This window comes from Montipora capricornis, chromosome 2 (genome assembly GCF_036669925.1).
Source record: "Montipora capricornis isolate CH-2021 chromosome 2, ASM3666992v2, whole genome shotgun sequence".
NCBI lineage: Eukaryota > Metazoa > Cnidaria > Anthozoa > Scleractinia > Acroporidae > Montipora > Montipora capricornis.
Window position 1 is genome coordinate 63948214 of NC_090884.1, and position 13753 is coordinate 63961966.

Below are 13753 nucleotides of genomic sequence, written 5' to 3' on the forward strand. Positions count from 1 at the left end.
GAAAAAAAATTATTCATTTATTACTCGAGAGTTCTTAATTTGGACGATTCAATTCATGACGGGTTAAGTAACATATTGCCATAGCAACAATGGACCCAGTGAGTGTAATCTGTTAGAACATTCGATTTGGAAGCGCAACGTTTTTCGAATTTTTCACCCTCTGATGTTGAGAGTTTAAGAAAAGTATGACGGCGGAAGAAAGTAAGGAATACATGGCAAAGACGGAGGTCCACCAGCTGTTTGAGGTAACACGAAATTCAAGAAGGCGCGCGCTTATCTGTTGCAGCTGGTCGAGCAGTTTTCTCTCTCTCTTAATGATTTTTAGTGAGTGCAAGAGATTGTAATTATATCTTCACAAAGTCCTTATTTGCAACGTTATTTTTGGTTCCTTTAACAGCCGTGGACAAATGCTAAGACTTCTACGTTTACATTTTTGGTTGCAACAAAAATATTTCGTGCAACCGCACGGCGAACGTAATTTATAGCGTTGGAGCGATTTCCAGAAAACCTATTTACTTCATTTGTGAAGTTCTTGCAACGGCATCGTTTCAAGACAGACATCAATACCCAGAATTTATGCAAAAACTACCGTATTTTTTGAGTGTTCAAAAACTCTACTTATTTGCTTTTTATTTTTAATTTACTTTGTGTATTGCACAGGATTTTATTTGTTATAATTCCATTTCATGGTTAGTTTCTTTTTGTTTTAGTTTTTGTCTTTATCATTATATTTTTCGAATAACATCGCATGACTCGGAAACGCTAACTAGTCAATCATCTTTGCAATGAAATGCTTCCAGAATAAAGCAAGAGCTAAACCGTGTTGTTTCTTAGTAGTCCTAGTATGCCAGTATTAGTATTTGTTTTGTCATTTCTTCAGGGGATGCTTACTGGGCTTCTTTATCATAAACCAAAGGATCCTTTGGCGTTTCTGGAAAATTGTATCTCCCTTGCAAAAACCGGAAAGGACATAAAATGGAACACATTCCTTGACGTCAGCAAGAAGCCACTGCCTCCCATACCAAAAACTGATGGTCCTATCAAAGCTGAAGCTGCAGTGGATGAAGTGCGCACATTTGCCACTGAACCAGAGATGAAAGTCAAACAACCGCTTCCACCAATCAATTTGTCTGGTGCCCGTGTGTCAATTGACAGTGACAAGGAGTTGACAGAAAAGAATATTCTCACATCTGAATCAGAGGAGGAAGTTGAAGTGGAGTTTTCTGGTCAGAGGATTGTTTTTGTTCTTGGTGAGTAATTACCCCAAATGGCAGACTCCTGTTTAATGCATGGTTGGAGTGATTTATAAGAGCTAGTTGATACTACAGTAGCTGAGACTTTAACTTGGTAGCAGCCCCCTCAGTCATGTCAAGTCTACAACTATGACGACTGACAACTATGGTAATTCACCTTCTTAAATCAAGTTATCACCTATTTTGTATAAAGTTATGCCCAACACATTGGCTGATGACAATAATTTGGGGAGACTGATAGGTTCTTCTGATCCCCAGGTGATTGTGAAGAGTAATCCTTAACTTCACTTTTTCACCATTTAAAGGGGCAAAGAAGCCAAGCTTGATCAATGATAAAAATAATTATAGACAGTTTTACAGTTATGTGCTTAGTTAGCTGGCCTTTTAATGAAAGAGATTCTGGTGTTGACTTTTTTATGATACAGACTTTCCTATTTTTCTTATGTTAATGATGTTGTTCCCGTGCTAATTAGTTGGAATTTACGTAAGAAAAGCAGTGAGCTTTCTGTCAAAACAAGGTCAACTCTGGCCTCACTTTCATCAAATGGTCTATTGATGTCCCGGGGGGGGGGGGGGGGGGGACTCCCATATGAAACAGACGGGGATGCTCGTCGGAAATTTTGAATTTAACCACTAAAGGAGACCAATCTAGGCGTGGCTTAAGCAAATTTTGACCCCTAAAAGAGACCGTTTAAAAACACAAAAATACGACACGCAATGAGTTTTAATGATAAAAAGGCATAATCAGCGAATGCTTTTATCTAAAAAGAAAATTTAAAAGGAAATTTGACTTCTGTTTCTCTTCGCGTAATTCTGTGTTTTTTCTCCCTAAATGAGACCTTGGTGGCTTAAAATATTGGCGCTTTGCCCGGAACACCCTAAGCGAGACCAAAATCCAAAATTTACACCCATAAGCGAGACGACAAGCATCCCCGTCTGTTTCATATGGGAGTTCCCTCCCGGGATTGATGTACCCTTTAGAACAGTTTAAGTGATAAAAACCTCCAGATGCTAAATGCTGGCACATATTGTAACTTTTAAACCTATAATCTTTGCACATTGTTGTTTATTAAGAATCAAAACTGCATACAGTATTTATTACATGTAATTTCTGGGAGGATATAAGAAAGTTCTGCGCAGTATTATGTGCCTGACTGTCTTGTATGTTAATAGGGGGACCAGGATCTGGCAAGGGAACACAGTGCACTAAAATTGTTGATGAGTTTGGCTACGTCCACCTGTCAGCTGGTGACCTTTTGAGACAGGAGGTAGCCAGGGGAAGTGCAAGGGGACAAATGATTGAAGATATTATGAAGGAGGGAAGACTAGTACCTCAGGTAATTTGTAACATTTTGCAGCCACTGATATCATTGCTTCCGAAACCATGCTTTTTAAGATCATGCACTCATTTTCTGCATCACACATGTTCTACATGATATACTTGTATTCTGCAGCATAATTATAGTTGTTATTATTATTGTTACATGCCAAAAGCAACCAGAAATGTCACAACTGTTTACAAGGTTAATCTGACTTAAATTTGTATTAAGGCTGCTGTAGATCTAGAACATATTATATGTACAATTACCCTGGATTCGTTTTAGAAGATATCAACAGTTAATGTAGACTAGCAATTAACAAGAATTATTATTAATAGCAGAGTTGCCACATTGGACCTGCATAAAAAGGTATTTTGAGGAACAATAATTTTGTTACTCAGAGGAAAGAAGTTTTAGATATCTTAGAGACAATTTATTTATCTTTACACTGAATCATCCCAAGGGGCAAGTGGACCAAGTGTCTTATTTGTAATTGTGTCTGCATGCGGGGCTGTTGCCTTAACTACCGGATATCCCTGATAACGGAATTCAAATGGTCAATTATTAGCTTCACTTGATTTCATATCCGCAGTTCATATATGATCCATTTCATATATCACTTCATCGTTGATTCATTCCTCACGGGAACATTGGAACCCACAAATGACCAGCTCCCAACATCAGTGGCTTCATAATAAGCTCAGTTGGTTAGAGCGTCACACCGGTATCGCGAGGTCACGGGTTCAAACCCCGTTGAAGTCTTCAATTTTTCAGGCTTCTTTACGCAATTGCAAAAATTGCGTTCATAACTGCGAGGATCATAGCTTCACTTGATTTCATATCGGCCCGCATTCCATACATGATCCATTTCATATATTATTTCATCATTAATAATCATGTTGTTAAAGACATTGATTGTGAAATGGAGCACTCTCTTATTTATGATAAAGACTCTAGGTACTATTAAATTTACATGAATATGCATGTGTCTTTTTATTGTATTTCACTTTTATAATTTTCTTGTATCCCTTAGCTTAGGGGTTACCTTAGATACATGTACGGTATTCATCACCTGTAATAAAATTATTAAAAGCTGCCTATTCTTTTGACCTGCTGTGGCAAATGTACCGGTATGTGCCCATGTATGCATGAAATTATGTAGAGTTATGTGGGCTGGGCTAATAGTAGCTATTAAATGTAGGTGAATACTGTGTCCTGCTAGACTAGCAGGATCTGTAAAATTTGACTTTAAAATCTCAAATGGTGGATGGGATGCTAATCCATCGCAGGGTTACCCCCAGCATTAAATTTGCCGGTATCCATTTAAATACACCTGGGTGGAGAGAGGCACCAGGAGAGTAAAGTGTCTTACCCAAAGAACACAACACAATGACCCGGCCAGGGCTCGAACCTGGACCGCTCGATCCGGAGTCCAGCACGCTAACCATTAGGCCACCACGCCTCCCACTTTAATAGTTAACAAGTTGGTTACAAATTAATGTCTTTCTTGGTGGTTCATCTTTCTAGGCTATCTGTTTACTGAAAATTTTAGTCAAACGTTTTTCACCAGGAGATAACCATTCAGCTTATAAGAGATGCCATGAGGCAACACAAGGACTGTCCTGGATTCCTTATTGATGGTTTTCCCAGGGAAATTCAACAGGGTGTACAGTTTGAACTGGAGGTTAGAATTTTCAACTTCAAGTAATTTTTTACAGGACACTTTTTTTTCCTCAAGGGTAAAAATAAATTGGCTGTAGTTTAATTGAAAGGTGATTTATGGCTCTTAAAACTCAAGGTATGAAATTTCTAGTCAATAATTAATGTGATCGCAGAACTATCGAAGGCGTTCCTGCTACGAACACATTGAACAACCACATACGCGTTCTTTGGTCCCGGGGGGGAAGGGGAGTCCCAGAAAAATTGGGTAGGGGTGTGCGGCCCGCTTCCCAAAACCCTTACCCTATTAATGACCAAAATCTGCGATTTTCCCTACCCTATTTATGACCTGACCAAAAATTTGATACCCAATTTATGACCTGACCCTTAAATCAATACCCTTGTGCAGAACTGCCTTATAATTATTCCCTAGTTCAGACCAATGTTAAAGGCAATGTTTATCTGCTTTTATTAGGTAGGTTACATGATAAAGAAGTAGCTTCTAAATAAAAAACGAATTCAAGACTAGAGTGCAAAAATGGATACCCTATTTATGACCAAAATGGCGGAAAATTGGCCAAAATCGATACCCTATTTATGACCAAAACGGCTGAAAAACCCTACCCTTTGGGGCCGCACATACCTTTATAGCCCATATAAGGGAGTACTCCCACCCCCCCCCACCCGGGTCTTTGGTTTTAATACGCACACCATCAAACGATAACAAAGCTCCTAAGATTACGTGAGTCGTCTAAAATCCTGAATGAGTCTTAGAGTCGAAGCGAGGGAAGGTAAGTTGAGGTGAAGTAACGAAAACTAGAGAGAAACAAAAACCTAGATTTACGACAACAAGCGAAATCCTACGTACACGCTAGCACAAACGTAGCTTAGAAGGACTAAATAATTCACCACATCATGAACTTGCCTCTGTGTCCATTAAGAAGCACCTTGTCGTTCCTTAAAGCCGTGAAAAAGTACCGTAAATAAATAAACCGTACGGTTTAAACCTGAAGTTTACGTGAATCGGCACAAAACAAGGTATCCAAAACCTGATCGAAAAAGCGCGCGAAAATAAAATGTGCGCATCCGGTTTCTGAGGCCAACTTGGCTGGGGTGCAAACGCGGCGTCAAGCGCGGCTGGGTTTTCAGCTGAGCGCGCGCGCGCAAGCCACACACGCAATTCTGAAAGCTGCTCGCGCCAGTTCATGACTCAAAATGGGTCACAAGAATTTAATAAACAAATACCGCTAATTTAGCTCACCTTTTTTGTAATTCCCGTATATATGGAATATAAATAGACATCTCTTATTTACGAAAACTACGAAAATTCTACACAAACGGTTGAATGGTCTCTTAAATCCGTTTGTGTTGGCCTGTTGCTCCACTCGCGCGCGGACTCGAATGAGCGGGTGACGCATTTGTGAATAGGGAGCTTACAAAACGAGGACAGCGACGGCTGTGAGGACTTCATTTAAAAATACAAGTTCGCGTTATTCATATCACTACGAAACTATTTAATGTCGTTTCGCGTTAAAAATGTGTAGTAACTGTCGAGGAAATGCGAATTAAACAGCGTAGAGAGAGAACTGAAAATTCATCGTCATGTGCTAACATCCTCCACAGAACCTCAAATTTGGTCATTTCACGTCGTCATTTAGGAGATGACAGCAAAGAAATATTTTAAAATGTAAAACGCACGTGCAGAGCGTGCAGAGCCATTGTTTTTGCTCACTAAACCTATTGTTTTGTAGCGTCGTCGTTGCCGTCGGTGTCGTCGTTTCGTAAGCTCCCTAATGCTGATCCTGTAACCCCCTCAGTTTTCCTTATTTTGCAACTTTACTGGTTTATATCTCTGCTTCCGGACGGTGATTTTTTTTCAGTTTTTGCATGTTAGTTTAGATTAATTTAAAACGTTTGTCTTTCAGTTTTAAAACAATTCTGTAGGTGAAAAAAAAAAAAGTTAGAGACACGTTTCAAAGAAACTGATTTTTCTGAAAAACAGGCCTACAGATTTTGTTGAAATTTAAATATTTTAGAGATTATTTGTAACATTATCTGGTAACGCTGAATGGGAAGATTTCACCGTCCCGTTTTTTCGAAAAAGACAATATAAATTGATTTTAAGGCCCAAAGAAATGCCTTATGTCGTTGCCATGGTAACATTATTTTGGAGGAAAATGTGATGTGAGAAATCTATGATGGGCACTAAATACCCTGGCCAAATTTCGTCTTGATATAATTACCCTAACTTTATCTAAGGACAGAATATTTGTTTGAAAAAAGGAGAAACTATTTCGAGCCTCCTTAAATTACAGTGAATGTGTGGGATTTTGGCCGAATTCAAACCTCTATGACTCCGTTGCAAAAATGAAGATTTCAAAAACTTTAACATATTTTACGTCATGTTATAAATATCATTCACTCAACGGAAAATTAGCTCATTACAAAAGGCACAACGTCTGTAAATTGCATATTAGAAATCTCCTCATGTTGCTTCAAATTTCGCGGGAAGAGGAAAGGAAAGGAAAGGAACTTTATTTAAGTGTCTAGTCGTTCTAGCGCTGGAGCGCTAATTGGGGACACTGTAAACTGAAATGAACAATGAAAGTAAATCAAGTCAAATGTCGGTTTTTCAGGAGAGGGGAAACCGGAGTACCCGGAGAAAACTTCTCGGTGCAGAGTAGAGAACCAACAAACTCAAGCCACATATGACGCCGAGTCTGGGAATCGAACCCAGGCCACATTGGTGGGAGGCGAGTGCTCTCACTACTGCGCCACCCCTGCACCCCAAAATTGCATAATTTTGTTTACATGGGTTTATATGAAATTTACAAATTTCGTTTACGATCGTTATAGCTTGATTCTGATTGTCATACTTCACGAAAATAATCTCAATAGAAGTGCCTTTCGCTATCCACAATCGTCAGACCTTAAAGAATTTATAATGGTTCAAAGTCTGCAAAATTCCCATACATTCACTGTAATTGAACCCGTGTTTGCCTTTCAACTTGGTCCCCATCTTTCGGCAATTCCACGTGATACTGTTTTAGATGTATTTTCGCTGAGAACACATTAATAGCTCATGTCGTGATATCTTATATTGTGTTTTTGTTATTGTTTTTATAGGTCGTTGGAAGTGACTTCCTCCTATTCTTTGAGTGCAGTGAAGAGGTGATGGAAGAGAGATTACTCAAGCGCAGTAAGACTAGTGGACGAGCTGATGACAACATTGAAACTATAAAGAAGCGATTTGGAACTTTTGTGGAAAAAACATTACCTGTCATTGATTATTATGGACAACACAACAAAGTAGAAAAGGTAGGTTTTTTTCCTAAAAGCGGAGCTCTTTGAGTAGTTATTATTTATTTATGATTCTGTTTCAGGTATTTTTATATCTAGTCTAGTACGTATACCTACTATGATAAGTCCAGTCCGGCCTGCTCATTTCTATAAATTAGTCAAGTTTTCCTTGCTCTTTCTTGCTTTTTTGCCGTTTTTCGTCATCATTATTCAGGACGTTTTTTCGTGCTCGTGCTTGCTCTTTTTTCAGATGTTTGTCGATATAATTTCTTTATTTGGGCCCTTTCTTGTTCTCTCTCTGTCGTTGTTGTTTGTCACTGATATTTCGACTGTTTTGTTATGCTCTCAGTCTCTTTTAAGTTGAACATGGCTTATTTGTCGCCCGCTTACTGGTTTTTTTCTCTGAATCTTTCTCTTCTTTTCTCGTTGTACGTCATATTAACAGAAATACTTAGCTTGTTTTTTGGTTGTCTTCAAGTTGTTTGCTTGTTGTCCTAAAAACGCAGTATCAAATGCATTGCGCATGTAACTTCCCGCCAAAAAACGGGCGGACAGTTGTTCTATGATGTCATAACCAAAAATCGAAGGGTTGCTGTATTTTCTCAACCATGGTGCGCGCGCTGTTACCATTCCTTGTTATGTGATGTGTTGAATACCCAGCGTATTTGGTAGCCTAAAATGTTACAGTATTTGGTTACTTTGATAGCGACCGTTGCGTGAATTCCCAGGACTAGCAAATGTAACGTACACCATTTTTGCCATCTGCCCATATTTCAGATTGATGCTAATCGTGGTGTGGATGAAGTATTCACTGATGTGCGTTTGTTATTTGGTGCTCTTCCGGCTAAGGATCCGCAGAAAATCAAGAGAAAGAAAAAAAGAGTTGCAGCTTCTAATGAGGTGCAAGAGAAAGAGAGTCTAAAGTTTTCTGGGCAACGGATAGTTTTCGTGTTGGGTAAGATAACGTTAGAGTCATGTTTGGCATCATTTGTCGTTAAGTTATCTCTAGAATACCTGGCCACTCCAAAAAACTTCAAAACATTGTGGCTACGCGGCGACTCTGTTACACAAAAACAGTGGCTGCGCGGCCAGGCGGCTTCGGCGCTACGTAGCGGCTACATGGCTAAGTTCAAAAATTTGCAAAAAAGGCCTTAAAACGTCAAAAAGGGTGAGGCATGCCATAGCGACGATCGTCACTGATCCATGCATGCAAGAGATAGAAGTACAATGGAAACTTACATAGTCGCGTAGCCGCAAACATGCGGAGCCACCGTCGTAGCCACAGTTTACGCATTTGCACGTTAACCGTCATTTAGCCACTGAGTAGCCACGTAGGCGCGTACCCGGGAACGAGGGTGCGTTGCTTCGAGTGGTCGGATATTCTACAATTACTCAAGCTCCCTCCCGCGCAGCTGAAGTTTTCAAATCGAGTTCTTTTATGTGTTACGCTATGAGGCTCGATGCTCGCACATGATGACTGTTACAAATTGTAAAATTATTGGTGTTTAGTACGGATGATTTACCCAAATATCCCGTGGAGAATTATCCAATTTCTGTAGTTGGTCGTCAAGTTAGTCTTTTTCAGGGGACGATTAAACCATATTTTGCGAAGAACTGTGGCAAAGGAAGTCTTAGTGAAATCAGAACACAGAGATCGAAAATCGAGACCAAGGTTATTCAATGCTATAAATCATGTGTTCTGCACCGTAGGATTGTCAATTATGAGTCCAGCATTTTTTGGGCTATAAAGGAAAGGAGAGCGAATGGGGCAGTATAATGCACCGGATGAAAATTTTCCCTGGTCCCCTATGGCAGCAACAACAACTTTTATCACGTGTAATACCACTTTCATGTACCATGGTATTCCAACTGTTGTATTCAATGAATCAATGTAAAGTAATACAAGCATTTGTCGAAGAAAATGTTTAAGTTTTTAACTCAGTTCCCACACTCCTAATAGATCTACAGTTGTTGATGATGACAGTTCCAATCGCTAGTTGATGTGATGATCAAAATTAATAACTACTTTCAATTCGACGCAACGTTTCTGTGGGGCATACGTCGTGAATGTTACAAAATTTGATCGCTCAACATTTAAAAATTTAACTCTAAAATCTCATTAAAATCACTGCTTTTGACTTTGTCATCTCAAAGTGAGGGGAGATTAGTCCTACGGTATTAGGACTGAGTGCAAATTCTCTGGTTGTTGCTTTTGTTATTTACTGCGGAAATATCAGACTTAGCAATGACCATTTTGCCTTTAAGAGTTGATTTGAGCTTTCTTCTTCTTGCAAACTTTTTACATGCCAGGCGTAATTTGTTATGTTATTCCGGAACATTTGAAATTCAGGAGGTCCTGGCTCAGGGAAAGGAACCCAGTGTAAGCGTATTGTGGAGAAGTTTGGTTACACTCACCTATCAACTGGTGATTTACTGAGAGCTGAGGTTGACATTGGAAGAGAAAGAGGGCAGAGGATCGCTCAGTTGATGCAAGAAGGCAAACTTGTTCCTCAGGTGAATTAACTAATTGTAACCGCAAACGTCTCCGAGACGTCTAAAAGAAATGTCCGTCCTATTCGGCCATTTGTCCGACCTATTCAAACCAGTCGCGCTCTGTTTTAATCTCCCGAAGTTACTCTACCCCAAAACTGACCTTTTGTTGTTCTCCCTTCACAAAGGCACTGATACAGAAGCCGGACAAATTTAGAGCAAGAGCTTCTTTTTTTTAATCGGCACGATCTATCCCCACGGCGTGACCGAACGCTTCATATTTGATTTTCACGTTACTATACGTTCTTTCCGGCATGAACCTCTGAACTGAAATAGTCCAGGCATGGACGTGATTTGATCCCATGCTGCACACTGCGCTTCCACTTAGCGAAAAGGTAATTAGGCTGGAAATCTCAAATGATCACCTCCTAAAGGACATGATACAAGGAATGAGAATAAGTGATCACCGACAAATACTGGGGGAGCAGGTCTTGCGCAGTGGTGATTGTAACTGTATTAAAATAAGGCGGTACTTCGGTTTGTATTTTCTAGGAACTTGTGATTGAGCTTTTGACAGATGTGATGTTGCAGTTTCCAGATTCACCCGGATTTCTTATCGATGGATTTCCGCGCAAGCCATCTCAAGGCGTTCAGTTTGAACAAGAAGTAAGTGCCTTAATCTCAATATATTTACTCGTACTGCAGTGACGACTTACGGGTGATTTGAGGGTTATGTCATAGGACTGTATTGGATTCATACATAGGTATAGGACTGGAGGATAGAGGATAAAGTCATTCTGTCTGTTTAGTTTCAGCTTAAAGTCGCGCGTGTAGAACATCTCAAAGATCAGGCCGTCGAACTTGTTTGCACACTCCTTAAGATTTCAAAGTACCTTTCGATTTCCTGTGGCTCCGTGCGAAGCTGTTGGTTTAGTGCTTCCAATTGTCCTTGTCTCCATCGATTTTCTCAACCTTTTTCTCATTTAGTGTTTCATTTTCGTATCCTAGAGTATTTTATTTAAAAGGTGAAAAAAGTGGTGAAATTTTTCTCATTCCCTTCGCTCTCTCACATTTAAAAATCACATTTCATTGTTGCATTCTTAACCTTATGGTCATTGGGTTCTGAAGCAAGTATTTTAGCCTTTTATTGCTTCAAATTGTATATATGCGGAATTTGTAGAAAAGTTTCACAACGTTCATGGACAACCTCTCCCCGTCGGGGCAATTCAAAATGGCGGACAATTGGAACAGGAACAAATGTTACTAAGGTGTTGCTGGGACCTCCCGGTTTTCCCTCTTTGGTCACATCAAATGATAATCAATTATCGCCACGCTCTTTTTTAGGTAACAGAATGCCATTTTGTATTGTTCTTCGAATGCAGTGAAGCAGTGATGGAAGAAAGACTGATCAAGCGCGGAAAGACAAGCGGCAGGGTGGACGATAACGCGGAGACCATCAGGAAACGCTTCAACACGTTTGTGAAGGAAACTATACCGGTTATACAGAACTATGAAGAAAAAAACAAAGTCAAACGGGTATTGATGTTCAAGTCTTTTTGGGCTCACTGTTGTGTCAATCACTGATTAACGTCCCAAATCGCAGTTTTATCACACTGAAAATTTCTAAATCGATTTTAGAGAGGTCGTATTCGGTTTTGCTACTAAACATCTCTTTGTAACTTTTATACTCCTCTTCGTATTGTGCCTCATAGGTTCAGTTCGGAAAAAAGCTGAACCTTTCACATCCAAGGCAACATTTATACCAAACACAGCCGCTATTTTTAAACCTTTTTGGCATTTCAAAATCCATAATCAATCTTTTGAGGTAATGATGATCGGATTAAAATTAACATTTCTATTTATGCCATGAAGATTGCCATTTCGTTGTGAACGATCGTGGGCGAAATTGACTTTACTACCATGGTTAAAATCTTATGTTTCTTTAAAGGTGGACGCTGCTCGTTCTGTAGATGAAGTTTTCGCTGATGTATGTGCTATCTTTGGTGATCTTCCGAAACTTGAAAGGCAGAGAAAAAATAAAGGCAAGGCTTTATTCTTAGACAGTTTTTCCAACGCGATCGTTACCGAAAACCGGTAGAGTGTTAGAAATTCCTTAATTGCTTTCCTATCTCCAAGATTTACTGTATCGACAGTTGTTAGTGTAGGTTCTTGTCACGTCCGCACGCAATAATCAAGGTCGACTTAACTTTGATCGGTTGTGACCTTAGTTTTGCGGCTATTACAAAAACCAAATCCAACAATTGTTTCATTATATGTTGCTTTATATCATAAAAATCAACTGGCAAAAATGACTGTCACGTGAGACCCAAATTTGTTTGGTTTTTTCGATGGGGAAAAATGTTAAGTAATAATTAAATTTGGCGTCCCTAGCAATAGTGAATAGCGCAACCTATTGAAGAAGAACTGGCTAGAAAATCCTTCAAGAATCTGTTGTGGCAAAATGCGCACTCATGCATGGGCTATCAGATTTAGGATTAAAGTGACTACAATGTATAATGATATAATGATAATATTAATATCTGTACCTCGTCTGTTTCAATTTCACGTAGTCAAACAGGTCGAGAGCGATTCGGAATCCGATGATCTTGCCGAAGCTGTTGATGACTTGTCCCGAGTAGTGGAAGGAAAGCCGATCAAACTCCGTCGGAAGAAAAAAAAGCAGCCGGAACCTGAAGAGAAGCCAAGATCGCCGGTTTTCGAACAGCCGATTGTTGCCGAAGAGTTTATTCCTCTAATGGATGACACGATCGCAAAAACCGACGGAAAGGGACTGTTGAATGTCAGAGTTATATTCGTTATAGGTGGGTGAAGTGCTTCTATACCCTATGTTTATTGTGTCTAATGCACCGTTCACACGTATCCGGATATTTTTTAATCCGAAAGCCATCTTTTTCTTTCCGGATTACACGTAGCGTATTCAAATCAAATTTGCCCGTCCAAACTTATCCGAAACGTATCCGGATTCACTCTAGTTCCCTAGGACTCCTGAAGGAAACAGAATTATCAGAGCATTCGCCATGAATTGCGCGAATTTTGCTCATATTGCCCTTGGCAGCCATCTTGAGAATTGATTTCACGATAAGGAACTGGGCTCGATCTTGTTGCGTCATCCGGATACAAAAAAATACCGGATTTAGCGTCCACACGTTTTCAGACTCATAGCGGATTAAAGAAATATCCACTCTGAGAGCGTATTCAAAAAGTTCCGGATACGTGTCGACGGGGCCTAAAGCGAGCTTCTCTTGTACTATTGGATTTTATTATATGGCTTGTGTTTGTAGCCGATATAACGCGCGCTCTGATTGGCTAATTGTGACTGAATTGTAGGGCATTATTCTCCCGTAATGCCCACGGGCCGATTACGGGCTTGCAAAAACAAAGCAAAAGGTAATTAAAAAACCATAGAATAAACTACTTACTAACCGAGCTAGCTCGAGCCGTACTGGGGAATATTGGCTCTCGGTCCGTACTCTCACGACCTCGGGCCAATGTTCCCCAGTACGGCCCTCGCGCTCGGTTAGTAAGAAGTTAGTAATTCTAGTTCATGCTGTAACTATGAGCCTTTCGTCATCTGTCGAAGTAAGAGTTTTGGACTCAGGAGAGAAACGTCACCTTTTATTCTCACTGCAAAGGTCACTTTACCTCACTATCAACTTAATTGATACAACCGGATTTCCGTGTTTCACCGACCCACCAACGCCACGCCCTAGT

The 13753-nt window shown here is 39.9% G+C and overlaps 1 protein-coding gene across 1 annotated transcript in view; it reads left to right on the forward strand.

The window, feature by feature from the left end:
- The first annotated feature begins 88 nt into the window (after window positions 1-88).
- Window positions 89-13753, forward strand: part of LOC138031131 (adenylate kinase isoenzyme 5-like) — a 27536-nt gene continuing 13871 nt past the window's right edge. The window contains exons 1-11 of the mRNA XM_068878856.1: window positions 89-245; window positions 881-1250; window positions 2427-2590; window positions 4143-4256; window positions 7358-7549; window positions 8309-8486; window positions 9882-10045; window positions 10574-10687; window positions 11366-11557; window positions 11970-12063; window positions 12592-12843. Of these exons, the coding sequence (XP_068734957.1) occupies window positions 186-245; window positions 881-1250; window positions 2427-2590; window positions 4143-4256; window positions 7358-7549; window positions 8309-8486; window positions 9882-10045; window positions 10574-10687; window positions 11366-11557; window positions 11970-12063; window positions 12592-12843 (1894 nt within the window). The 5' untranslated portion in view covers window positions 89-185. The remainder of the gene's footprint in view (window positions 246-880; window positions 1251-2426; window positions 2591-4142; window positions 4257-7357; window positions 7550-8308; window positions 8487-9881; window positions 10046-10573; window positions 10688-11365; window positions 11558-11969; window positions 12064-12591; window positions 12844-13753) is intronic.